The 27,693-nt window shown below is 35.1% G+C and overlaps 1 protein-coding gene and 1 long non-coding RNA gene across 52 annotated transcripts in view; both read left to right on the top strand.

Moving 5' to 3' along the window:
- pcdh15b (protocadherin-related 15b) overlaps positions 1-27,693 on the top strand; it is a 513,920-nt gene that overhangs the window by 195,045 nt on the left and 291,182 nt on the right. For 30 of the 51 annotated variants that reach the window (XR_015944907.1, XR_015503441.2, XR_015503452.2 and 27 more), the window contains one exon: positions 6,945-7,010. Coding sequence is in view for 21 of the 51 variants with exons in the window: in XM_087274999.2 (XP_087131125.1) it covers positions 6,945-7,010 (66 nt within the window). In the remaining 30 variants the exon portion in view is untranslated. 51 annotated transcript variants of the gene reach the window in all.
- LOC147841266 (uncharacterized) lies at positions 7,310-9,386 on the top strand. The gene is made up of 2 exons (XR_015503870.1): positions 7,310-7,929; positions 8,457-9,386. It is a non-coding gene; the product is annotated as an uncharacterized LOC147841266 (long non-coding RNA).

Below are 27,693 nucleotides of genomic sequence, written 5' to 3'. Positions count from 1 at the left end.
GTAAATATTACCAACATTTCATCAGGAAATGTTTTCCCTCTCTCTCTCTCTCTGATTAAAAATGGTTGGTAAAGCATTGTCGACATATTTTTCATAAAACGGGAAAAAAGGTGCAGTACTTTTTTGCAGTTAGTTCTGTTTTAGTTTGGATTATGTTCTCACCACAAACCTGCTCCAGGTTCCCCATAAACTCTTGTTTGCTATGCAAAACAGAACATAAAGAGTTAAAAGGCAAGTAAACTGCAAATAGTAACCACATTATACCTAGAAGGCAAACACCGTCTTAAGGCGATAATAATAGGTTAGATTTTGGTCATGACGTCAGGTGACCAAAATTCAATGTGTATAAGGACAACATTATTTTGACGTCCAACAACGATGTAAAATGTTGTTGCTATTTGGTTGATTTTAGGTTGGAAAGTGGTTGATTTTGACTTGGTTGATTTTGTGTTGGAAAGTGACCAAAATCCAATGTCGAGCCAACATCCTAAACCAACAACGTATTGATGTCAAATACTGACATTTATTCATCAGGTATGGCAACCAAAATACAACATCTGATAGACGCCATTGTGGTAATGTCCACACAACGTCAAGCTGTAACATCATTAGACGTTAATATTTGGTTGATTTTAGGTTGGATGTTGGAAATTGATGTTTATTTCCAAAATAATTGCAATGTCCTAACAATGTTAGGGTACAACGTCAATCTGACGTCATGTTGACGTCCTGTGGCTGCTTGGTAAGTGGTCAAGTATATTCAAAAATGTGTTAAAATGCTGTACTTACTGATTATTCACATAAACCCTCATTTGTTGTGCAATGAATGAACATACAGAGTTAAAAGGCAAGTGTAACCATAACCATGTAACCATGCAGCTCTTAAAGCCACAGTATTTAATCAAATACAAGTGATCTGTATTTATTATCATAATTTATAAAGGGCTTTACGGTAAATGGCTTTAGTCATTTTAATAGCAGAATTTAACCCACCGGATGTCTTTTATCCAATCTTCAAAAAATGTAAATGGTGGATTAACATTTACCACACGGTCACTAATTAGATGTGTCATTATCTGTAACTTTAGGTAATTTCTAAAACAAAATCCCTGTGTTGTTTTCATTCTTTCGTATCCAGAACTTTCCATTTTCGCAGCTGTAGCTTCCCCTCATCTGAACTGAGGGATTAACAGCTGATATTAACCAATCCATTCCCATTCTGTTTTAGAGCAGTGGGCCAATAAGAAGCACTTGAAGGCGGGGCAAGCATTGCAGGGTTTGTTTACTGCAGCAAGTTGAAATGTTACTGTTTTAAACCATTTCTGAGCGCTGCGTTTGGCTTTGTTTGGTGCAAAGACGCAGCCTGTATGCAGACTTCTAAATACGCGCATGCAGTGAACATTTTGCAGTGAAAACCGGTCACATGGCAAAATCTTTTTGCAGTCACACAAATGCTTTCAAATATATTTTAAGGGTCGTATAGGTAAAATTTCAGGCACATGTGTGACCCAAAATGGTCGCAATTTTGAGCCTTGTAATCAGATTGTATTGTTTTACCCCCAACACTTTTCACAACAAAGCAGACCTTCATTGGCTCTTCACTCTATTAACCTTTGCCTAACCGGACAGTTAATTTCCTGCCCGTCCTTCTTTGTAAATGGAGCTCTGTGTACTGCCCGTTAAATAAAACCCCCATTTTGTTCATAATCACCGATCTGTGTTGCAGAATTCATGGTGTCCATTTGGTATGATTTATTTGCTGCTGTCCTCTTCTCATAACTTGTCATTAATTGTCGGAAAAAGGCAAGCAGGAGGAGAAAAGCCAACGGGTCGAGACCATATTCCAACCCACTAGCAACAGCAAGCAACAGCAGCCGTAGATCTCGTCTTGCCTACCGTGAAGGAGCATGTTAATCAAATCAGTCACTCAAGGACTGCAGCGTAGCACTGTCTCATTGCTTGCCACTGTAAATCACGAGATGGGATAGTCGGTCCCTGCAATGCTGGGGCAAAATAGAGTGCACAAGCGAAATACACGTCTGATGTTGATACACACCATTTTAGGCTTGCTATTTACTTCTTTTTGGAGATCCCTGTCAAACGTGTGTTCTATCATGCACACTATCTGAGATAAGAGCCAGTGTGTCGCCAATATCGAAATAAAGTCTAAATATCTAGTCCTGTTTCTAATTAAATGATTTTTATCCTCTGCTTAAGAGAAGAGACTCTGATTTGTTTTTCTTGCTTTTACATTTTGGTCAAACTTTATTTTAAAGGTGACCTATTATGCAAAAATCACTTTTTAAACATTTAAACATTCGGATGGGAACTGTGTGTGTGTATATAACCAGCTTATAATGGGAAAACTGTATTAATTTTATTATTTATAATCACACTTTATAAAAACAGTCTGCAGAAACGCTTTGATTGTCATTCTCTTGTATATGTGATCAGAGGGGAAAGCCCCGCCCATTACTGATGATTTCATCCCTTTTAGCATAGGATGTTAGTCTTATTTTTGAGTCTGCTGCTATGCCGACACAGGCATTTGTAGCTCCGCCCTCTTTTGAAAAAAGCACAATCTCATTTAAATTTAAAGCGACAGTCACCAAATTGGTGTAATTAGGATTAAAGCCTTAAAGGGTCAGATTCAAGGAGTCTTAAAACATTATTTGTGGTGTATTTTGTGCTGAAAATCCACATACACACTCTAAGGACATCAGACACTTAAACTAGTTAACAAGTAGCTAACATTTTTTTGCCCACAATTGATTAGTGATGAATATATCAGCAGCCACATCGATATCAAACTGTAAATGCTTCTTTTTAATTTTAAGTATCAAACACCAGGCGAGTGCTTCGGAGGAGTTCATGCTAGGGAGAAAGTAAGTTGTTTGTAGTGTGGGAGTTTTCCCCCTGTGATTAAATTCTAAATTTTAATTCAAATTGTAAATAAATATATTTTTTTGGAATATAAAGACCTACTGTAGATGTTTCCTTGCAATTTCTTTGTTTAAAGAGCCCATATTATACATGAAATAGGGTCATATCTTGGTTGTAAGGGTCTCCAACAACAGTTTAATATGCATGCAAGGTCAAAAAACACTTTCGTGGTCTTATAATCTGCATTTATTTTTACCTAATTATCCCAGCGACTCCTGTATGAATCGTCCAATGATTCATTTGTTCCCAAACCCCTCCTTAGCGCGAAGCTAATCTGCGCTGATTGGACCAATGATTGGTCTGTTGCGATTGGTCAACTGCCTTCAGTCAGAGAGTGAAATGCCAAACAGCTAATCAGCAATATAAAAGTAATCACAGTTCATACACGCTCGATAGTGTAGGCGTGGATTTTAGCTGCCAGTGGGTCAATGTAAATACAGACTATGGACTTGAAAATTCAGACGACTAACTATTTTATTGAGCAAAAACTCCAAAACAGTTGAGGGATCTCCAAGCTTCTCACTCTGCTCTTTTCACAGACACACACACGCACATTGCACACACACACACACACACACGCACTTAACCCTGCTCCGGACGACAACGCGCGCGCACACACACACACACACAAACACACACACCTCCGGACGACAGCGCGCGCACGCACACACAGACACACACACTACTCCCCGTCCACGGAGCTCCGTTAACAAAGCAGCACGCGTCGCGTTTTTTAACGTGACTTTGCACGCGATAAGAGAATATAGCCAGTTAACCTGATACAGTACACGCGGTTACAAGTAACAAATCACAACTAAATACATTTGCAAGCTCGAGTCAACGAGGCAACTTTAATCGCACGTACTTACACTTGAGAAATGGAGGAAGAAACCCATCCTGACGTCCAGCATTAAGTTACTCTTTACTGATCCTTCCTTTACCAAACACTGATGAAGTATTCTTTGTAGCATGTAGTTTCCAGTGGTTTCCAACTGCTTGGCTGTAATGCTGAGGTTTCATCTTTGGGTAGAGACTCAATATATCCATTTGCAGTGTGACTTCAATCCACCGGCATGTTTGTGTGTGTGTTTGTGTGTGTGTGTGTGTGTGTGTGTCTCTGGGTTTCTGCGTCAGAGGGCGGGGCCTCAGGTTTGAAATCTCCCAGGTTTGCGCGTGCACGTGAATAACTTGGTTTCGTTCGTACGTCATGGCGAAACACCTAATGAATCGGTATCAAGGCGACTCGTTTGAAGCACTATGAGTCGACTCTCTTATAGATGAATCAACCGTTTTTAAACACTGTATTCTTACAGATTTAAGCCTTAGCTGGATACTTCACTTCACTTAGAGCTGTGTTACACACTACATGGAGGGGAATTTTCAAAAACCCATAATATGGGCTCTTTAAAGAAGGTGCAACACCTCTTCTCATTGAATTGGTATTACTCTGAGGGGAGTTCTACAGAAATTTGGCTGACTGAATAAACACTTTTGAAACAAATATAGCAATTGAAATTCTCTTTATTTTACCCACATGTGTTGTTTTATAAAAAATAATAATAATAAAAAAACAAGGCATTCCAAAGTCAGAATCTAAATAGTCTTTCTGAATGAAGTCAGTGACCACTTATCATTACGAGCACTTGAGATCTATCCAATTTCTTTTTGTGGTTCAGTCACTTAAGAAAGCGACCGTTGTTGCATATAGGAAAGACGTCCCATTGTCCTGTTGTGTGAGATGAAGTTGCTCCCCGAGAAGTTGGATAAGCTTAGTATCTCCCAGTGAAAAAAAGCAAGCCAACAGATGCGTTAGGATAGCAAAATATAGTCCTTTCTAAAACAAGCAAACAAAAATGAATAAATAACTGCTTACAACACATAAAATAAAGTCACATATACTTACAATCGGGCAATAACTGCAACAGTTCTCAACTGTGGACTGAATGCAAAGGCCGGTAGCGAAAGTGTTGCATGTGTGCTGCGTCCCAATCTGCATACTATGTGTCCTAATTAGGATTTGAAAATATAATTTCCAAACCATAGTGTGTTAAAAAGAGTATGCCAGAGGTTCCTGGATGGCTTGCTATTACCAGTAAAAAAAAAAATTAAGTGTAGAACCGTCCATGCTCTAACTGCTGATATTGTCCACAGTACATTGCACGTTGGATGTGAATGCGATTAGAACTACAAAAGCATGTAAAAAGTGTAAATAAACTACAAACATGAAGGACGCGAGAGACCAAAAGTCAAGTAGAGAGGCTTCGGTAAAGATTTTTGAATGACTGTTAGTCAATATCTAGCCCACTGGAAAATATTTCAATCGCATTATGTGTTATATTTCATCTGCAACAACAATACTGAACTTACATAAATACGCGTTTGGACATCAAAACGTTAAATACAACAGAAATGTGAATGGTGTTTGGATTATTGACAGAGGGCATAACTAAGCAACACAACGATCCGTCAAAGAGGATGTAGCATGCCCCAAAGCTTGCATACTCTTTTGTTGCACACTTGGAATTATAAACTTTTCCTTCACAAAAAAGTACATACTTTTAGGGTGTAGTATAAATATGTGGATTGAGACGCAGCAGTGGTGTACACTCTACCAAACACTCATCCTTACTCTTTGGTAAGTGGCTCTTTTATAAAGGTGCAATCAACCTAGCGCACCCGGAGGTCGGAAGCAATATTACAACATTTCAACATACTGATTTTAACATGCCAAACAATGCAAAAAAAAAAACAAATAAATAAAAATAATAATAGTAACATTATCTAACTGCTACACAGGTAATATTTCAAAATAAAATAAGTTCTTGCAAATCTTTTTGTTATTTCAATCACTCTCTGATATCAATATTTGTGTTCATCATCTTATAAATCAAAGCTATCTCTTTGGATTTAGTAGCTAATTTGCATTAATTTGTATTAATTCATACATTTTTCTCCTCCCACAATGAGGGGTAGGTTTTGGGGTGGGATTTATTGTTCACGTCTCTCATACAATTGAAATCATATGTGAATTCCTACAAATTGAGAAGAGCATAATCGAATGTTGAAGTCAGCTCCAAATGAGCTGGTCAGCCTCAAATGGGTGGGAGTTTAGCTCCAAGTGGGCTGTAGTTGACCGGATCAAACTTATGTTTAAAATTTTGGTAAGCTGTTGGATAAGAGCAGGGCTACAGCCTGTGTGTCTCGAGCCTTGGCCATGCTAGGGCTTAGATTTAAGGCCCGTGCAGTGCTCTATCACAGGGTCTTCTCCTACCGCATCAAACTCCATTTTCCTTTTTGATATTTAGCACCAGTTTATCAGGAAGTGACAATTTTGTTCTCTTTGACTCTTTGAAACGGTACTATATCCGCACATCTTTTTATGCCAAATTCCAGTTTGTGCATACATTAATTTAGCATCTGAATAAAGTAGAAACACATCTACTCTAGCACTGTTTGTCTGCCATGTATATGTTTCTTTCTCTATGCTTATTTCCTTCTCTCAGACATCGGAGCAAAATTTGATTTTGTGCTTCTTTTTTTTTCTTCTCTCTCTATCTGTCCCTCTCTCTCCCCACCTTTCTGTCCCTTCATCGTTCTCCCGCTCTCTGCCGATGACACTATCTGTGACTCCAGACTGGCAGTATGAGGGTAAGACGATGTATCTTATCTTCCCGTTCCTCTTTTGTTTTCACATCGGGCATGAGAGCACAACTCCATTAACCCTTCGCCACCCCAGTGCTAACAGCTCTCTCCATACACATAAAGAAGTCATTTTTATAAATCTATCTTTGACTTGTGGGCCCACGGTCCCGCTAGTGGATAGGTTACAAGACTCGTAGATCCTTTTTTTTTATGTGCAGGTTGTGCAACTTAATGTGAGCTGAAATTGAAATGTCTTGTTTAGTATGAGTTACGTCGTGGTCTAGACTTGATGAAATTCTGATGTCACTTTTTTTTTCTGTTCCTTTTTCTTCCGTTTACGCTGTGTCCTTGCTTTTCAGAGTGCAAGCTTTCCAGAACAGGCCCGCCTGCCACCATCGTAGCCATCGATGAGCAGAGCCCTAATGGTAAGTCTAAGAATTTGATTCAATTAAACTCAAGGACAGTGAAAGATTGAGGACAGAATTCTGAACAGATCTTTTGTTTAATCATAGAATTCAAGTCTGCATATTTTTGATTAATTTCTGGATCGTTACCTACACTGTAAAAGAAAAATAATTAACAGTTTCCCTAATTAGTGTTTCATTGCATTATGGGACCTTGATCTTTGCTCTGTCAACTTTTGGTGTTGAAAATGCAACTCTGCAGTTAAGCAAAGTGACTTTTGTTGACATTTTAGTAGTTTGAATATAATATAATAGATTAGAATTTAAAATAATATATAAGAAGTGGGGGTGACGAGGTGGCGCAGTGGGTAGCACACTACCCTCACAGCAAGAAGGTTGCTGGTTTGACCTAGAGGTCTGCATTCCCTTGGGACCCAACCAGATTTCTTGCGGCGCGGGAATAAATTTCCGAATAAAATGCAGTAGCGGTCTGTAACTGGTTTAATTTTGGATGGGAGCGGGGGTCTAACAATATCGCTCCTGACTCCTGAGCGAGCGAGCACGCGTATGTATGTGTGTGAATGAGAGAGCGTGATGCTGTATATAGCTTTTGTGTGTGTGTCTGTGTGTGTGTGTGTGTTTGTGTGTGTGTGTGTGCGTGTGTGTGTGCTTGTGTGTGTGTGTGTGTGTGTGTGAGTGAGTGAGAGAGAGAGCTTTTTGCTGTCTGTGTGTGTGTCACTTGATTGGTGCTGTGTGTCTATGTGTGTCTGTGTTCGTGTGTTTATATAGAAAGCTTGTAGGCTGTCTGAACTCTTTATAGCTGGGTGGTTTTCAGTTTTGTTCTCCCCCCGCCTGTTAGTGAGAATGGGCGCGGCGCGTAGAAAATGGTGCGGGTCAGGCAATGGGACAACAAATATTGAATATAAGCAAGAGCGGTCAGGTTCAGATTAAAACTTGGCGGGAGCGGGAATAAATTTCCGAATAAAATGCGGGAGCGGTCTGTAACTGGTTTAATTTTGGATGGGAGCGGGGGTCTAACAATATCGCTCCTGACTCCTGAGCGAGCGAGCACGCGTATGTATGTGTATGAATGAGAGAGCGTGATGCTGTGTTTAGCTTTTGTGTGTGTGTCTGTGTGTGTGTGTGTGTGCGCGTGTGTTTGTGTGTGTGTGTGTGTGTGTGTGTGTGTGTGTGTGTGTGTGTGTGTGTGTGTGTGTGTGTGTGAGAGAGAGAGAGAGCTTTTTGCTGTCTGTGTGTGTGTCACTTGATTGGTGCTGTGTGTCTATGTGTGTGTGTGTGTGCGTGTGTTTATATAGAAAGCTTGTAGGCTGTCTGAACTCTTTATAGCTGGGTGGTTTTCGGTTTTGTTCTCCCCCCACCTGTTAGTGAGAATGGGCGCAGCGCGTAGAAAATGGTGCGGGTCAGGCAATGGGACAACAAATATTGAATATAAGCAAGAGCGGTCAGGTTCAGATTAAAACTTGGCGGGAGCGGGAATCAAAATTTAGTCCCACGCAGAACTCTAGTTCAAGCCTCGGCTGGGTCAGTTTGCATTTCTGTGTGGAGTTTGCATGTGTATAAAACACAACCCAGACAATAGATCACTTTAAACAAGGGGTGCCCAAACTCTGTCCTGGAGGTCCCAACTTGCTTCAACACACCTGCCTGAAAGCTTCTGGAAACCTAGAAAGAGCTTGATTAACTGGTGCAGAACTATGCAGGATACCGGCCATCCAGGACTGAGTTTATGCACCCCTGCTTTAAGCTATTAGAAATGTTAATAAAAGTCACTTTTTCCAATTTTTCAGGTTAAATGTTATTGGGAGAATGAATAAGCTTCCATAATGCACCTCAAAAGCATAAATAAGAATAAAAACATGAATAAGGAAATACGGAAAACTGCTTATTTAATGATTTGTTTACAGTGTAGGTTCAGTTATTGTGGCATTTGACCTTTTTGTTGTTCTGAGTGCTTTTGTTACTGTATCTCAAGTGCTGAGAGCAATTTGCATGGTGCCATTTCTGATTTTGTGGGAATATTCAGATATATTAGAGTAATTTGAATTCAATTACAATTCATTTGAATATATTTCAGATACATCATGTGTGTGAGTTTGATGATAAAATGTAGAGATACATGATCTGTGACGAACAGTAGTGTTGTTATAGATGACCTCAATCATGCATTCAGCACAATTTTCTAGTAGCCTCCATATTGGACCCTGTATTGGTTTTCCCAAAATCACTTCAATCGTCACTTCCAGTCCAATCAAAAGTGAATTTGTCAGAGGGTTTGAAAACCCCAGATTTGGCTAAGCAAGTCCTTGTTGGCCCTGGTTGATGGGTTTTTGATGTGAGATCTAAAATTGAATCAATATTTTACATTTAATTAGCAAATTTATTTGTCACTACTTATTTTCACACAATGTCCTTACAGTAAGTACAGCAATGAATGTGTGTAGAATCTAATTCATGTTCAATTCGTTTGTCACACATACACTGGACAATATGCTGTAGAAATGTTTATACAACTGTTTGTGATCTTTAAAAAAAGAGAGAGAAAATATTATAATTTAGAAATAGATTATGGAATACAATACCAGACAAAATAATTAAAGTATATAAAAAAAAACAAAAAAAAAAACCCGGATAAACAAAAAATAGTTATATAACATAAGAACAAATATGATGTATAATAAATTGAATATAGAAAACTTAGATATTGATTAGCACTATGTACTGAATGCAGTACTCTAAATGTTGAGTAGGTGTTGGGTCAAAACCACAAGTGGCTGGACGAGACTTCACAACAGTAATAGTGGTTCAAAAATATATGTTTAGACAGGCCAAATATCGTAATATTTTTGACGTCAGTTGCAGGCAAGAGGTAGGAGGAGGGCGGGCTGTAAATGGCCCGCAGGCAGGCATATTGAGACCCCCACTTTAAAGGGATAGTTCACCCAAAAATAAATATTTCCTTACTATGTACTCAGCCAAATGGTTCCATTCATTTGTTTTTTCCGTCTTTCAAAACCAAAACAAGAAATTCCAAAGAATGTTTGAGCCATTGACATCTACAGTAGGAATAGAAAAATATTCTTATAAAGTATTGGCTGTTTTTTCCAACATTCTTCAGTATATTCGAACAATTGAAGTGCTTGAGTCAATAAATGATACAGCTTTAAATTTGTGGGGTGAACTATTCCTTTAACTTTAACTCCTTCCTAGCAGTCAGATAAAACTCTTAACTTTGCAGTTACATGTCAACAACAGTCATTACATGCAGTCAACATAATGTCTAGTGACTTGTTAAACTGGACCATTGGTGGCTAGTTAATAAGAGGCAGATTGAAGTAGAGCATTAAAAACAGGCATGGCTCACCTGAGTGTTTTCCTTCCAGAGTACTCTAATTGACATTGACGGATGTGAACAGATTTGCTCCAATTCATTGGAGAACCTTTTTGGACAGAACGGTCTGTGTGTTACACTGATGAAAGCAATGTTTTGTTCTTCACACTTACCTTAGACCTCCCATGGCAGATGCACAGATGGTTTACAGTACATTTATACATTGATGGGCCTTTTCAAGTACTGTCTCTTCATCCTGTCTTCCATCTTCTTTTCACTCAAACGTATGCTCGAATACCCAGATGCTATAAGGAGAAAGTCGACAGCTGGTTTTGCTTTTGAACGTAATTGGAACAGCTTACAGGTGTGATCAAGGCTCAACACTTCTGCTGACCTCCTAGTCACCAAAAAAAATCAAAAAGTAAATGCTTCTGGGAATACAGATTTATATTTGAAGAAGCTTTTGTTCAGTGTGGTGCTCAGGGTTCCTACAGGTGCTGGAAATCCTTCAAAACTCTTAAATTTTAATTGTGTTTTCAAGGTTTGAAAAGTGCTTAGTTTTTGAATACTGTGCTTGAAACCTCTTGAAAATGCAGTCGTGATGCTCCTATAATACTGTGTGTGTTTTTTTGCATGTTTATTTTAATTGAATGTTTCAGATCATCCAACAAATGTAAATTAGTCAAAGATAACACAAGTAAACACATCATGCACTTTTGAAATGGTTTTATTTAGAGAAAGTAAAATCCAAAACCCTGTGTTAAAAGTGTTTGCCCCTAAAACTAATAACTGCCCCCTAACATAACATCTGCAATCAAGCGTTTTTGATAACTTTTAATGAGTCCATTATTGCGCTGTGGAGGAATTTTCACCCATACATCTTTGTAGAATCGTTGCAATTCTGCCACATGCTGAGGGCTTTTGAGCATGAACCACCTTTTTAAGGTCATGTCACGGCATCTCAATTGGATTCAGGACAGGACTTTGTCTAGGCCACTCCAAAGCAAAACTGCATGTGTTAATGCTACATGTGTATATTTATACTAATACAGTTACACTTTTTTTTAAGGTGACAGTTTAACTGTTTATTTAACTACGGAGTAATATTAATTATTTACATATACTTACTATATGGTTGGGGCTAGAATATATTGGTTAGGTTTAGCTTTAGTTGCATGTAATTATCCATAATTCGTCATAGTTTCTATAGTAAATACATGAAGCATGAGTAACTACATTACCTTAAATTAAAGCTGTACTATACTGTACTATATGATGAGTACATATATTGATGTAATTATCCATAATTCGTCATAGTTTCTATAGTAAATACATGAAGCATGAGTAACTACATTACCCTTAATTAAAGCTGTACTATACTTTACTATATGATGAGTACATATATTGATGTAATTGTCCATAATTCGTCATAGTTTCTATAGTAAATACATGAAACATGAGTAACTACATTACCTTAAATTAAAGCTGTACTATACTGTACTATATGATGAGTACATATATTGATGTAAATATATAATTTACCACAGTTGTAAAGTGCTGGAAAAGTGGTTGAAAAGTTCTCCAAAGGGTTATTTTGAATTACCCAGCCAAAAATTTTGAACTGACTACATTGCAAAAGCTTTTCTGTATTAATATTTAGGGATTCAAATTGACATTACTGATTGGTTTGACCTTTTTGCATTCATGTATTTGCATAGAATGTGATTTAAATGTGACGGTGTGTGTGTGTGTTTTTAAAGATTATCTCACTGTATAGTTTGATTTTAGTATGCGTAAAACTTTTCTCTCAGTTTGTCCTTTAATACCATTTCACCATTAAAATAGTTGAGCTTATTGTTCACAAGTTGGAGAGGTGTTTGCTTGGTCAAATGAAAGAAAATGGCTTTAGGCTTATGTTAGAGCTTCGGTAGTTTGGCAGGATTTGTGATAATCTCATCTTTTGTAGTTTACCTTCGAAATGTCTCTCGTACAGTTGTGAATCTTTGTGCAGTTATTAGGGTAAAGCATAATCATTCATACAAAGGTGTTATCCTCAATGTATGCAGTGCATTTTTCCACAAATTACAGATAATATGCTGATTTCCACCATTTTCCACTTATTTCATCTTCCTTCTCTGAGATTTACACAGTATCACACAGTAACACACAAAGGATCATTACTAAAAGGATCATGGCTAAAAATGTGTCAACTTTGAAAAACTCAAACTGTAATTACAGATGTTACATAATACAGGTTTTAGATGTGAAATATTTGTTCAGATAAGATGAAACCTTTTGTCTGTCTTTTGGACTTTTTATTGTAATTAACTTTATTACAATATTACAATACATGCTTACTTATTATGGCATCCAACCATCTAAATATGATTTTAAAATAATAATATGTTTTGCCTTGAAATAAGATTCTTTTACATCCCCAGTGACAGATTATTTAGCTTTATTTAAGGAAAAATAGCAGCATTTATTTTTGTTTTGTGAAGACACTACAATCTTTTTTTTTTTTTTTTTACTGGTCTAAAAATGCTTCTTGATTTTAAGAATTTTTCAACCAGAAACAAGGCTAAAGACCCTTTCTTACATCCAGTGCAATAAGGCTGTGTTTTTGGTGTGTTTGCCGTAATGTGTTGATATTTTCATACAAGCGCAACCCTAATTTACCCTTTTTCCGCCAAGTTGTTTAAATATCAAATCTATTTTGTGCTATTTTGTGGTCTCATGGGTGTTCTGGTCTAGAAAAGAAGTGTGTTAAGGCGCATTGTTGGAGCCCTGCTATTTTGAGGAGCTAAAATAGACTGCAATAGACCAGCTGAAAGCAGAAGAAAGATAAATAATCTTAACTCCTCCTGACCAATCATGCATTAACAGGAGCAGTTATTCAGTCAGAAAACAAACAAGCAATTGAATCAATGAATAAATTAATCAATGAATTAATATATTGATACAAAAATCAAAAAATATATAACAAATCAATGAATGAATCACTGAAGGAATCAATGAATCCAGTCAATGTATCTAATGAAAAAAATGAATAAATCCAATAAATGAATAGAATGAGTGTCTAGTCAGTGACTGGAATTAATGAATCCAATCAATAAATCGAATGAATGAATAAGTGAATGAATCAAATAAATGAATGAACCAAAGAATAAACAATGCACCAACCAACCATTTAATGATTGAACTAACCAACCAACCAACAGATCAATTAATCAATCAATCAATCAGTTGGTTAATGAACAAAATAAAAATTTATACATTAATGAAAAAATATATAAATCAATCAATGAATCAATAAATAAATAACTAAATGAACCAATGAATCAATGAATGAATAAATGAATGAATCCCTGAAGAAGCAATCAATTGAATGAATGAATCAAATCAATTAATCTAATGAATTAATTAATGAATCCAATCAATAAATGGAATGAATGAATTCAAATAATAAATCGAATGAATAAGTCAAATTATTGGCTGCAATGAATGAATCTAATCTATGACTGGAATGAATGAATCCAATCAATAAATCGAATACATTATTCAATTAAAATAATAAATGAACAATGCACCAACCAACTAACTAATGAACGAACAAACCAACCAGCGAATCCAATCAATCAATCAATCAATCAATCAAACAAACCCTGCAGGGAGACAATTAATAAATTGGATAACAAAAAAACTAAGCATTACAAATTAGATGCTATAATAAATTGATAGGTGAAAATAAATAATAAAATTGCACTAATGTAATGATATAGTTAGCTAACCCTGGGTTTCATCAACAGACCATCAAGCACTGAGTTCTTTTCTTGTATGCCTAATTATATATGTATAAAAAGTTAAAACGTTTAATTCTAAATGTTTCATGTTTGTGAATGATGCTTTTTGTGAACATTTCAAAAGATAAACTTCAATAATAAAAGTGAACTTTCAGGATCAGCATGGATTTATTTTATTACAGCAAGCTCTCTGCATTAAAAAGCATCTAAAACTCTTAGTTAATAAAAAATAAAAAATAAACTAACAGCCAGATTAGATAAATGCAAGTAAAATAAACAGATACAACTTTCGTCATTCAATTATTACATATGTTTGTGACTTTGGCTTTTTGTTCATACAATTATTTATTCCAGCAGCTGCTCTAATCTGCAAAATGAACAAAACATTATATGACTTATACTGATATAATTATATTATTAGATTAGATTATACTGTATAAGCAAATTCTGCTCTCAGTCCACCCTTTTTTTTTACGCAGCGGATGCCCTTCCAGCCGCAACCCATCTCTGGGAAAATAATTTTAACTTTTAAAGGGGAAATGAAAATATATTAAACTCGATTAAGTAAGCATTTAGAAGAAATCGGCATCTTTTACCATAGCTTTTAGACCTAGGGCGCTGCCATCTTGGAATATCGCTGTGTCTAATGTCATAGTTGGTTCCGTTCACTCAGCTTAACAAATGTGGAAGTAAAGGACTGAACATGGAGACTGCAAAGCCTAATTTAACCCAATGATTGAAGTTGTGGACATAGCTGGTGCAAATACAAGCATCACATGTGCGCTTTGGTCCACTCTCTGTATTACGCCTTAAGGTTTTATTATTAACTCTTTGAGTGCTATGTTTCCTTTACAGAAATGTACCTTTTGCAAGCCCAGTAATAGCTTTTGAACGCTATAAAACAATCCTGGGTTTCACAAAATTCATTCATGTTGTCCCAACAAAAAACTTAACTTATTTCTTCTACAAATTTAGGTGGATTAAACATAATACAATTAAGTTGTCAAAAAGAAATTAAGAATTGTTTCAACAAATATGGGTTCCATACAATTGATTTGTGAGACACCATGAAGGAATTAAGGTAACTTGCTAGTTTTTAAGTGGAGTGAACATAAAGCAATTAGGTTGACCTAAAAAGAACATTAGGCTTGTTTTATAAAAGTAATCTGAACAAACAGCAAACATTTTTTTTAGTGCAACACTAGTCATCTTTTATATACCTTCATTTCTGAGGTTATACTGTTCAACATTTAAACACTTTTTCCGAGACAGAAAATCTAAATGAGGACAAAAACAATAGCTCAGATCAAAAGCAACCTATCAATTGACAGAGATGGCTCAAGTATGAGCAAATCTAATCATGAAGCAAGGGTCAGTTTTGTGACTCTAATTGGACACAGAGAGGATGATCAGAGAGCATGCTGGACATTTAACAAGAGCCAGAGGAGAAGACGGTCAGATGAAGATGATGATCTGATTAGATGCATGTCGAATGTCATGATATAAATGGATGCCCTTCCACCCCTCATCCTTACAGCCAGACAACAGGTCAGTTTGTTCTCAAGAGTCCTCGAAAGCCTCCAACAAATCCACCTCTACCTTGACACTGAAATCCCACACTTGTTCTAGTCTATCTTACCTAGATCAATAGTCCTTCCACCCAACTGTCACTCAAACATGGCTATAATTACCCACCAATACAAGGTTTCCAACCTTTGTGTCCTCCACTGTTGTGGACAACCCAATGTTAAACTAAACCAGGTTTAGCTTGGTTACCCATTGCGTCGCCATTTTCATTTAAGGTTTGACAGTTCAATCTATTCACTAACCATGCAAGCATCGCTCAAACGTATCAATAATCACTCATCAATCCAATCCAAACTATTTTAGACACTCAATGTTTTGTGTCACCCATTACCACACAAATGGAGTGATATTTATCCAAGCATTAAATTTATATTTTTTATTTTTACATTTGAAAGTAAAGATGTTTCCCAGTGATGGGTTGTGTCTGGAAGGGCATCCGATGCGTAAAACATGTGCTGGATAAGTTAGCAGTTCATTCCTCTGTGGCGACCTTGGATTAATAAAGAGACTAAGCCGAAAAGAAAATGAATGAATGAATTTATTAGTAAGCTAAACCATTTGTAGCTTGGTCACCACTTAAACAACTCATATCATTCGTTTTTGAGAGTTAATCTATCATCCAACCAATGCAGAAACTCACTTCATGTTTCTCAAACGTAGATTCCCCCAAATCAGTAAGCTGCTTTGAGTGCTCAGAAATGTGCTATATAAATGTATTATATAGCTTTCTTGAATACTTGAGTCTGATTGAGTCTGTTCATTATTCCCAGATAACAAAAAACAACAACACAGTATAATCTACTTCAAAATCATCTTAACCATCAATAAATACATTTACATGCATATTTATATGCTCTTTTTGACTGTTTGGTGCCTTCTTGTGACTGAATGATATGTAGGTTAGTGTATGTTCCATTCAGCCATTTTCATTTCTGTCAGTTTTGCATTTAATAAAAAAATGAAAAATTAAAAACAATTTTGACTCAGAACAATGTTTTGTCAAAGTTTTGTTTTGTGGCAAGTAGCCATGTAATAAGCAGGATAAAGTTCATACAGGATGGTTGTTTCACAGAATGAAGCCATTCAGTTATTTACAACAGTTATGCATTTTACATTGGTAACAAAAATACAGCAAGATTTGGATTGCGATTTGTTAAAATCCATATACATCTACATTCATATCTATTTGTCACGCCACAGCTTTTGACTGTTTGGTTAGTGTATACTCCGTCAGCTGTTTTCATTTTTGCCAGCTTTGCGTTTATTTCAATAATTAGTAAACTAGTATGGCTCAGCACAATGTCTTTTGTCTAATTTTTATGTTTTGTAACAAGTAGCCATGCAATAAGTGAGAAAACAACAGTGTCAGGCTATATTCTGCAATAACAACCTCCTGAATGTACTTTATTCATAACTTAATGAATTATTATTATTATTATTATTATTATTATTATTATTATTATTATTATTATTGCAGTGTTTTTATGGCGCAGAAGTAAAAACAACACATTTATGATCAATAAGCAGCCCCAGATAGCACAGACAGCAGTCATCTCTTACCTTATGCTGTGCGCTTCAGGGCCATTCTCCTCTGTTTTTGAGGTGATGTGCATAAGTAATCCTTTTATAAGTCTGACGTGGGCCAAACACAGTGAATTATGTTTGATCAAACAAAAGAATAGTGAAATATGAAAACGATGATCGGTCCCTGTGGCTTGTATAGCACCTCTCATCAGCTGGAATACAATAACATTTGCATAAATTATGGTAAAGATATTTTTTCCTGTGATTACAGACATGTGCAGGAACCACCAAAATTAAATACAGCAAGCTAGACTACATAGAGCTTAAAAGAAACACTTTAAAATTTGAGTTTATAAAAAAAAAATACATAAAACGCCTCTTTTTTTTTTTAGGTGTTTATTATAACACAGACAGCATATACAGTATTTTGAACCCTTTTAGTAGTGTTTTATGAAAATTCAAAGGGTTTTCTTCAAATGATACCAAACTTTTGCATTTACACCTCAGCTTGTGGATTTGGGAAGCTTTTAAATTTCGGTAGGCAAAATCCAGGCGGAAATCCCAAAATAACAGCAGAGTTTAACTGGTTAAACAAGAGGCGCAAGTTTGTTAACGGTATTTTTAAAAAGAACACTTTCACTTTGAATTGATTTAAAATAAAGTGGCATGGTCAAGTTTGGTTTGCCATAATCAAAATCTCTACTCTGCATTTAACCCATCCAAGTGTACACAGACACACATTGATGCAAATTTGTCATATCATGACCAGATATATAACCTTATTTAACCAACATAACATAAAAAGCTTGCAGTTTGTATGTTGGATACTTATTATTATATTATTAGAATTTGGGATTAAATAATTTTAATCGGGTTTATTGAGCCTCCAATTTCCAGTTTTGAACATTAACCTATCATCCAAGCATTGTGGCAATCTACTCAACCATCACTAAAAACAGCTACTATAAAAAGCCATGTTCAAATATAATACCCAGATAAATTAGTGAGGCAGGAGATGACAAATTTGATTAGCTCTGAAATAATACAAGAGGAACATCCCGGACGAGCCCCCAAAAATGTGTTGCGCCTCCTAGCCTACATTGTTAACGTAAAGTTAAATTAAATTAATTAATATTCAAGTTTAATAGTAAATATTCACTAGGTCTTCATTCTTTGTTCTTGTAGCTGTTTGAAGATGGCTTAATATTATAATCATTGTGCAATGTTATGTAACGAAAGTTACAGTGCATTGCATAAATGTGTAGCATAAATACCAAGATAAATTAGAAAGGCAGGACATGATATATTTGATCAGCTCTGAAATAATACTAGAGGAAAATCCCGGGTGAGCCCCTAAAATTCCATACCAATTCAACCTTTGTTTTCTCCGCTATTGTGGAACCACAGCGGGAAGCTAAACCAGGTTTGGCTTGGTCACCTATTGAGCCACCAACTCCATCCAGGTCTGACAGCTAATCTATCCTCCGACCAGTGCGGTAACCTCCAGCATGCACTTGATCAACACCAGGGTTTTCACTTCCAATAATTAGTGTGCAAAGAAGAGCGCCAGGGCCATAATGAGGTGCTAATGTAATAATGATTAACGTGTAATAGTCTTCCATGCCACAGGAGGAAAAAAATAAAGGCGAGAGGCTCTTGATGAAATTGTTCCTTTTTTTTCTCAATAAAAAAGACTTTTCGGTATCATAACTCCAGCCATTTGCAGAAAGTGCTGAGACAAGAGTTAAGTGAAATCGTCCTTGAGTTTACAGGTTGATTTGTTTCCTGCCATTTGAAAAGTCATTTATTCCATTTAGCTGAAATTCTCGGCAGTAAAAGAGACATTCCAGATTTTGTGCGCCTTTATTCAAATGCAGTAGGATGTGAATGCTTTTATTAATACATTCAAGTCATTATTGTTTCATTTATACATACTGTATGTACAATCAACAGAAAATATAGAGAGATTCTGGTAATAGTGCTCAGATATGATTGTAATTTTTAGAACTCAAATATTATATTTATGTTTAATTTAAAACGCCAAAAAAACTGAATTGAACTCAAATAAAATTCAATTTAATTACATGTCTTAAACAGACAAGCAAATAAACAAATATCTTTATTAATTATTATTATTATTTTTTTGCTTGCACTGCAAACGCTATCTAGTCAAGAGTAACAATTTTATTTTTAGTCTAAAAATCTTTTAAATTTTGTTATGAGTACTGTACAATACTATGCACGATCAGATTCTGTAAGATTAGTATGGTGGTTTTAATAATGAACGACTTGTATTGTAACTCACCACATAATCATCCGTAAAGTATTCATAGCGATTCACTTTTTCCACATTTTTTTATGTTACAGCCTTATTCCAAAATGGATTAAATTAATTTATTTACTCAAAATTCTACACACAATACCCCATAATAACAATGTGATTTTTTTTTTAATTGTTGCAAATTTATACAAATTTTAAGAAGCTGAAAAACCACATGTACATAAGTATTCACAGCCTTTGCACAATACTTTGTTGATGCACCTCTAGCAGCAATTACAGCCTCAAGTCTTTTTGAATATGATGCCACAAGCTTGCTACACCTGGCTTTGGGAATTTTTGCCCATTCCTCTTTGCAGTACTTCTCAAGCTCTATCAGGTTGGATGGGAAGCAACTGTGTACAGCCATTTTCAGATCTCTCCAGAGATGTTCAATAGGATTTAGGTCTGGGCTCTGGCTGGGCCACTCAAGGACATTCACCAAGTTGTTGTAAAGTCACTCTATTGATATTCTGGTGGTATTTTTCTGTAACCTTCACCAGCCTTGTGCCACGAGACAATCCTGTCTTGGTGGTCTATTTTTTGTCTTCATTCTTGGTTTGTGCTTTGACATGCACTGTCAACCCTGGAACCTTATATAGACGGGTGTTTGCCTTTTCAACTGAACTGAATTTACCACAGGTAAACACTAATTAAGCTGCTGAAACATCTCAAGAATGATCAGTGGAAACAGAATGTACCTGATACTTATGCACATGTGACTTTTCAGGTTTTTTTTTTTTTAATAAATTTACAACAATTTCAAAAAATATTTTTTTTCACATTGTCATTATGGGGTATTGTGTGTAGAATTTTGAGGAAATAAAATAATTAAATCCGTTTTGGAATAAGGCTGTAACATAAACAAATGTGGAAAACATGAAGCACTATGAATACTTTCCAGATGCACTTTAACATTTAACATTATTTGACCATAGCTGGACAGACAATGAAATGGCACATCAGCAAGTATAATTATCACTATTACTGTATCTATGACTAAGAAAGACAATTTAGCATGTTTATTATACAGTTGAAATCAGAATTATTAGGAAAGGAGATTTATTTAACTAATTTCTAAGGGTAATAGCCTAGTTTTAATAACTTATTTCTTTTATCTTTGCCAAAAGAAAAAAAGAAAAAAATATAGCAAATACTGTAAAACATTGCTTGCTCTGTTAAACATCATTTGGGAAATATTTGGCAAATAATAAAGCAGTGTGAATAATTTTGACTTCAACTGTATGTTTGGATCATGATAGAGGGAATGTAATGAGATGAATATAAACCGTGCGATGCGTCAACGTATTCCACGCAGATCAACAGATTTACATAACATGATTGATTATGTTACTTCAGCCCCAGTGCCAGCTAGCTTTGGTGGTTCCCGCCAGTGTGGATCATGGCTTGGCACCAGACCACCTTCTTCCCCACATCCATCTCTTCTAATGACAACCTGCCAGGCCATTTATAGGTTTATAGGGGAAATAAGCCCATCTCAGCAGCAACAGTCCTTCCCAAAACCACTTCATCACTGACATCTGTTGTACACTAGAATTTGTGCATTTGTCTCTGGCATTTACTGAAGTATTTGGTTATCCGTTCAGAAATATGCAAATTGACTAGTCAATGCAAACAATCTCAAATAATTTAACAGTTGCGTTTTTGTAGATTAAAAGTAGTTGTGTATTGAAAAAAAAATGTTTAAAAGAGCCGGTCATACATCATTTAAACGTTTAATAATATTTGCAGGCTTTTTATATAATAATAGAGACTGCAAGCGGTATAATAATGCAAGAGGGGGATCCCGGACGAGCCCCCAAAAATGTGTAGCATCTCCTAACCTACATTACGTTAACATACATTGTTAGTTATTGTTCAAGTTCATTAGTAAATATTTACAAGTGCTTCATTCTTGTAGCTATTTGAAGATAGATGACCTAATGATATGCTAAATGTGAATTAAATGATTTGTTAAATGTGAAGTTTTATTAACTCTAAAATTATACTAGAAGAATATCCCAGACGAGCCCCCAAACATGTGCAGTGCCCCACAACCTCTAAAGAGTTACATTATGTTCACTATTATTTGTGGTATTTATAGTTTATTAGTAAATATTCCCAAGCGCTTTATTCTTCATTCTTGTAGCTATTTGAAGATAGACGATTTAATGATTTGTTAATGCAATGTTATGTTTGAAAACTTACAGTGCACAGCATAACCCAATTGTAAATTAATGCTGTCCAGAACTGTGCCATTCAACTGGTCAACAAACTTAATTTATTTATACATTTTTTAATTAACAACTACTATAAAGACTATTTAATACCCAGATAAATTAGTAGAGCAGGAGATGAAAAATTTTATTAACTCTAAAATAATGCTAGAAGAATATCCCGGACGAGCCCCCAAAATGCGGCGTGCCCGATAAGCTCTAAAGTCTTACGTTGTTTATTATTATTTGTAGTATTTTCAGTTTATTAGTAAATATCCACAAACGTTTTATTCTTCATTCTTGTAGCTATTTGATTACTTAATGATTATCTTTATGCAATGTTATGTAATGAAAATTACAGTGCACAGCACAACCCCATTGTAAATTAATATTTTTGAAGGATATCTCAGGGAATGGAGACAACATGTTTTGGTGTGCTGTAGCATTTGGATATCTGTCCGGAAAAGTGTCAATCTACTGGTTTACACAAACTCAATTATTTATTAATTAATTAATTTATTTATTTATTTATTTATTTATTTATTTATTTATTTATTTATATTGACAGTTACTAATAAAAAGATGTTCAAATATAAAACCCAGATAAATTAGTAAGGCAGGAGATGACAAATTTAATTAGCTCTTCCTCTAGTATTATTTTAGATCTCGGACTAGCCCCCAAAAATGTGTAACACTTCATACATTATTAACATACATTGTTATTCATCGTTTAAGTTTATTAGTAAATATTTACAAGTGCTTCCTTCTCATTTTTTCTTAAAATAGCTACAAGACTGAATTAATGATACATTGAATGTGAATGATATGGTGATTTGTTAATTGGGAAATGACAAACTGTATTAACTTTAAAGTAATACTAGAAGAATATCCCGGACGAGCCCCCAAATGTGCAGTGCCCCATAACCTCTAAAGACTTACATTGTTCAATATTATTTATAGTATTTATAGTTCATTAGTAAATATTCACAAGTAGTTCCATCTTCATTCTTGTTGTTATTTGAAGATATGATTTAATGAAATGTGATCATTATGCAATGTTATGTAAAGAAAGTCACAGTGCACAGCATTACCCCATTGTAAATAAATATTTTTGAACCATCTCACTGAATATAGACGATATATTTTGGTGTATTTAAACATTTAGGGAGTTTTCTCAAAGGCAGCATTTACACTGCACTGTTCAAGTGACTTAATTTCGATTTTTTTATTTTTTTTTCTCCCATTTTGCACAGATCAGATATGGCCCATGTACGTGTAAGCAGGAACAAATCACATGGATTTATTCAAATCAGATTCAGGCCTTGTTCATATGTGGAATTTTATGTGATATGAACCGGATCTGTGTTCTCGTGTCTGCAGTGTAAGCAGGTAAATCGGATTTTTACCTGTCAATGTGAGTCGTGCGTCATTAAAAACCACAGCGAATGACGTCAAGTCTGACACTTTCATTTCAGAACAGACTTCAGCAGTCCCAAACCCTAAATCTCATACACGAGGAGTTAAACAGCTTTTATATTGTCATATAGCACAGGTATTTGAGCATGTTAATGAGAGCAAGAGAACGCCTTGTCCGCCACATAACCAGTATAAACTAATATAAAACTATTACATAGCTACATCACAAACATAAATCACGCCATGGGCGTTACATTAAGATGCCTAAAGGTTTAAAAAGCCTATAAATCAAAAGAAGATGGACAAATGAGAACCTTTCTGTCATAAACTATAGTAAAACAGCTTGTCAAAAGCTGCGAACAGATTACATACAGGAATAGAGAAAAGAGCACTCTTTAATTATCAGCTGGTAGTCAGCGCCCGCACTTTTTTTTTTTTTTTTTTTTTCTGGTCATTGCGCCTTTGCCGTGTGCTGTGTAAATGCAGACGATCAGATAAGAGTCACTTTTAAAAGATGATGTAAGCAGGTCATCAATAAAATTTGATACAGTCACAAAATCGGAATTGACCATCAAGATCTGCAGTGTAAATGTGTAATTCTAATATTTGCTGTTGCATTTGGAAATCTGTTGAGAAATGTGCCAATCGACTGGTCAACGCACACTCAATTTTTATTTATTTATATAAAGCCATGTTCAAATATAATACCTTGATGAATTAATAAGGCAAAAGATGACAAATTTGATTAGCTTCGAATTAATACTAGAAAAGCATCCCGGACGAGCCCCCAAAAATGTATAGCGCCTCCATACCTACATTGTTAACAAACAATGTAAATCATTATTCAAGTCCATTAGTAAATATGCACAAGAGCTTCATTCTTCATTCTTGGAGCTTTTTGAACAGAAATGTGCCAATCGACTGGTCAATGCAAACCCTGGATGCGTATTTCCTAACCTGCCCTGTTTTTTTCAAACAGTTATGAATGGCTTATTTCACCACACAGTTGTTTTACGCATTATGTAACATTTGCAGTCTGAGAGGCATCTGAAGCTATTATGCAATTTTTGAGGTGAAATCTTTTTTTGGTTCTGGGTTACAGAGGCTCTGTCTGATCTGAAGTGACTGTGTTGAGATAAACAACTCTTGGAGACTTTTGTTTTCATGGTTTGGAGGATGAGAGACTGCCATCGGCATAGGTCAGCCAGTGTGGTTGCTGGAAAATAGTTCTATAAGTCTAGTTTATTATATTTTTTTGCCTCCAGCACTGTGCAACTTCACAGCTGTTGTATATTTCGGTGACGTAAATGCTCCGGCATTTGATTTGTGCATGCTATGAGCGCGTGGGAACTTGTCATTGCTTTTGTCAGTGTTTTGTCATGTCATTCCAAATCCATCAATATTTCAACATACAGATTTATTATAATTGATTAGAATTATAGTCAGTCTCTGTCACAATGACATAAAAGGCCTCCAAAGTTGTGTTTAGCAAAGCATCAGTCAATCAAAATGAGTTGTGATGTCACAGTTTGTGCTTATCAAACAACAAAAGGTTTTTTTGTACTCATTTCAAAAACTTGTTCTAACTTAAAAACTCTGTGAAAACGCATTGACAGAAAAGTGGCTAATTCTTATATTTGAGTTATTTCGTTGGTATGAAAACGTATGATTTTTTAAAAAGGATGTGTGCCCACAAGCCCCACCCCTCAACTCAACCCTCATTGGGGATCAATCAACCTTTGTTTAAATAGCATCTTACTACAAGCAAGGTTGACCAAAGTACTTTGCACCAATAAAAACTAATTATACAACACAACTAGAGAGCAAACAATACAAAAACAAATCTAAAATATCAATAAAACACATCAAAACATTAAAACAGAGAAAAGTGTCAGTGCTACTATGCATTAAAAGCAAGGGGTGAGCGAATCATACTAAAATGTATTAACAGATTGTACAAAGTCTTAAATTACGAATTGCTGCAAAATTGTGTTATCCACATACTGGCCTACTTTTAATAAAAGAAAATATGTAACACTAAATTAAACAAATTAAAAAATACGGATTATTTTAATAGAGTATAACAGGTTTAATACAAACGATATATAATATGCTTCTATAGCAGTCTAATAAACTTTAATATTATTGTATATACTACTGTACTACTATTATTACTCCTACTAATTCAAAGTGTATATTTTTGTATATGGCACATTTGCATTTTTTAGGGCTGTGTGCAGATTTTTATTAATAGCACTTGATTTTTTCATCATTTATTAATTATTTATTTAAAACAAAGCAGATTTAGGATTTTTTTTCATATATATATATATATATATATATATATATATATATATATATATATATATATATATATATATATATACACACACAAACACTAAACTAATAAAAAAAGTATAATTTTTGTGGAGTATAACAAGTTTTAATACAAACAATGAATCATTATGCTTCTATAGTAGTATAATAGTCTACTACTAATGCAAATTTAATTATATATATGGCACATTTGCATTTTTAAGGGGTGTGTGCATATTTTTTATTACTTAAACATGATTTACGTGTATGAATTATTTGTTTAAAACAAAGCAGATTGCTGTTCTTTTAAAAAATATACAAACACTGGACTAATTAGGAAATACGTATCACTACAGTATAACAACTTTTAATACAAACAATGAGTTATTATGCTTCTATAGTAGTATAGTATTCTGTAATAATACATTTTTACAACATTAATTAATTATCTGTTTAAAACGAAGTGTATAACTTGAGAGTTATTAATCTTATAGTATGTAAATGGTCTCCACATTTGCATATTTTCTAATAATATTACTGAAATTGATATAAAAACTGAAAAGTCCACTTCTGAATGAATAAAGAAAAACAACAAGAGTTTGGAGTGGCCTAGTCAAAGTCCTGACCTGAATCCAATTGACATGCTGTGGCATGTAGACCTACAGTTACTATAAAAAGCCATACTCTAATACATACGCAAATAAGTTAATAAGACATGAAATGACAAATTTTATTACCTAATACTTAACATAATAGTAGAGGACGAGCATATATTATTATGGTAATACTTGACATAACAATAGAGAACATAATAATATCCCGGACGAGCCCCATAAACGTGCATTGTACCTCCATAACCTTTTAAGGGTTGCATTATGTTCATTAATATCTGTAGTATTTATAGTTTATTAGTAAATATTCACAAGTGCTTCATTCTTTATTCTTGAAGCTATTTGAAGATAGTTGACGTAATGATATGTTAATCATTATGCAATGTTATGTAATGAAAGTTACAGGGCACTGCACAACCCCCGTATAAATGAATATTTGTGAACTATTTCCCAGTTAATATAGACAATATGTGTTGATGCATTAAAAAAAAACAGTTTATTAAAATAAGAGTTTGGTCACTTAACATCTTCAGGAATAAAATAATAATACATTTAAATCCAAACAAGATGTTGCAAAGAAAAAAATGTATACAAAATTAGGATATGTATACAGTTAGTACATTTAATATTTGTTTATGGCTCTCTTGATTTTTCCTCTTCATTAAAATTTAATATTCTTCCCTAACAGATCTATTGGGGTGTACAAATTTTTGGACTGTGATCTGAAGTCGGAAGATTACTTTCAGTCTTGGCCTTGGTACTGACTAATGCATTATATAGACCAATATGTAAGCGGTATGCTCATGTTTGCTGAGCACTATATAATACAGTGTTACAGAAGTTGGAGTAGGTCACTAAAATAGCTGAAGCTCCTAGTTTTGCACTTAAAAAGCTCTAGATTTATGCTAATCTCCAACCTGACTTGTTTTCCTGGGATTTCCCACATAACACTTTCTCTTGGCTTAGATTTGAGAGACTTTTTTTTTTTTCTTGCATATGTGTGACATTTGAGTACCGAGCCAAATGAGAACCAGCAAAATGTAAAACAGCCTCTGGGGGTCAAGGCTATTTAGTATCTTCCATACTTCACTCTGCAGGCCAGAAGTGGAGGATGTTTTTTTCCGTTCCTATTTCATTCCACATAAAGACAAATGTTGCAGTTTACTAATGTTTCAGAAATGTAGCCTTGCAGTCACAACTCAAGCGGCTGGGGATGCACAAACAAAATCTAAATTTTTGAGTTATGAAGATCATGTTTTTGTTATGAGCGGGGAATTGGAGAACAGAGTTCGCTGCGCAGCTTTGTTAGGATGCACAACTTTGGAGATGGTTTAGTGCGTCTTTGATCTTCACTGTTTTGACAGGTTTAGTTGAGTCACAAGCAACTCTGGATTCAGACGGCATCCTTGCATACGTGCTTTTTGCCCAGCTCTGTTGAATCTTCCAAGTGCTTCACAAACAGTATACTAGTGTTAGACCAGAGTTACAATCTGTTAACGTCATTGCTTTGCATTATTAATTCTTTATATGTTCGTGACGATAACCATTTAAAAGTCATGCAAATC

This window comes from Danio rerio, chromosome 12 (genome assembly GCF_052040795.2).
Source record: "Danio rerio strain M-AB ecotype USA chromosome 12, GRCz13ab, whole genome shotgun sequence".
Lineage (NCBI taxonomy): Eukaryota > Metazoa > Chordata > Actinopteri > Cypriniformes > Danionidae > Danio > Danio rerio.
This window is presented reverse-complemented; position numbering and strand designations above follow the sequence as displayed.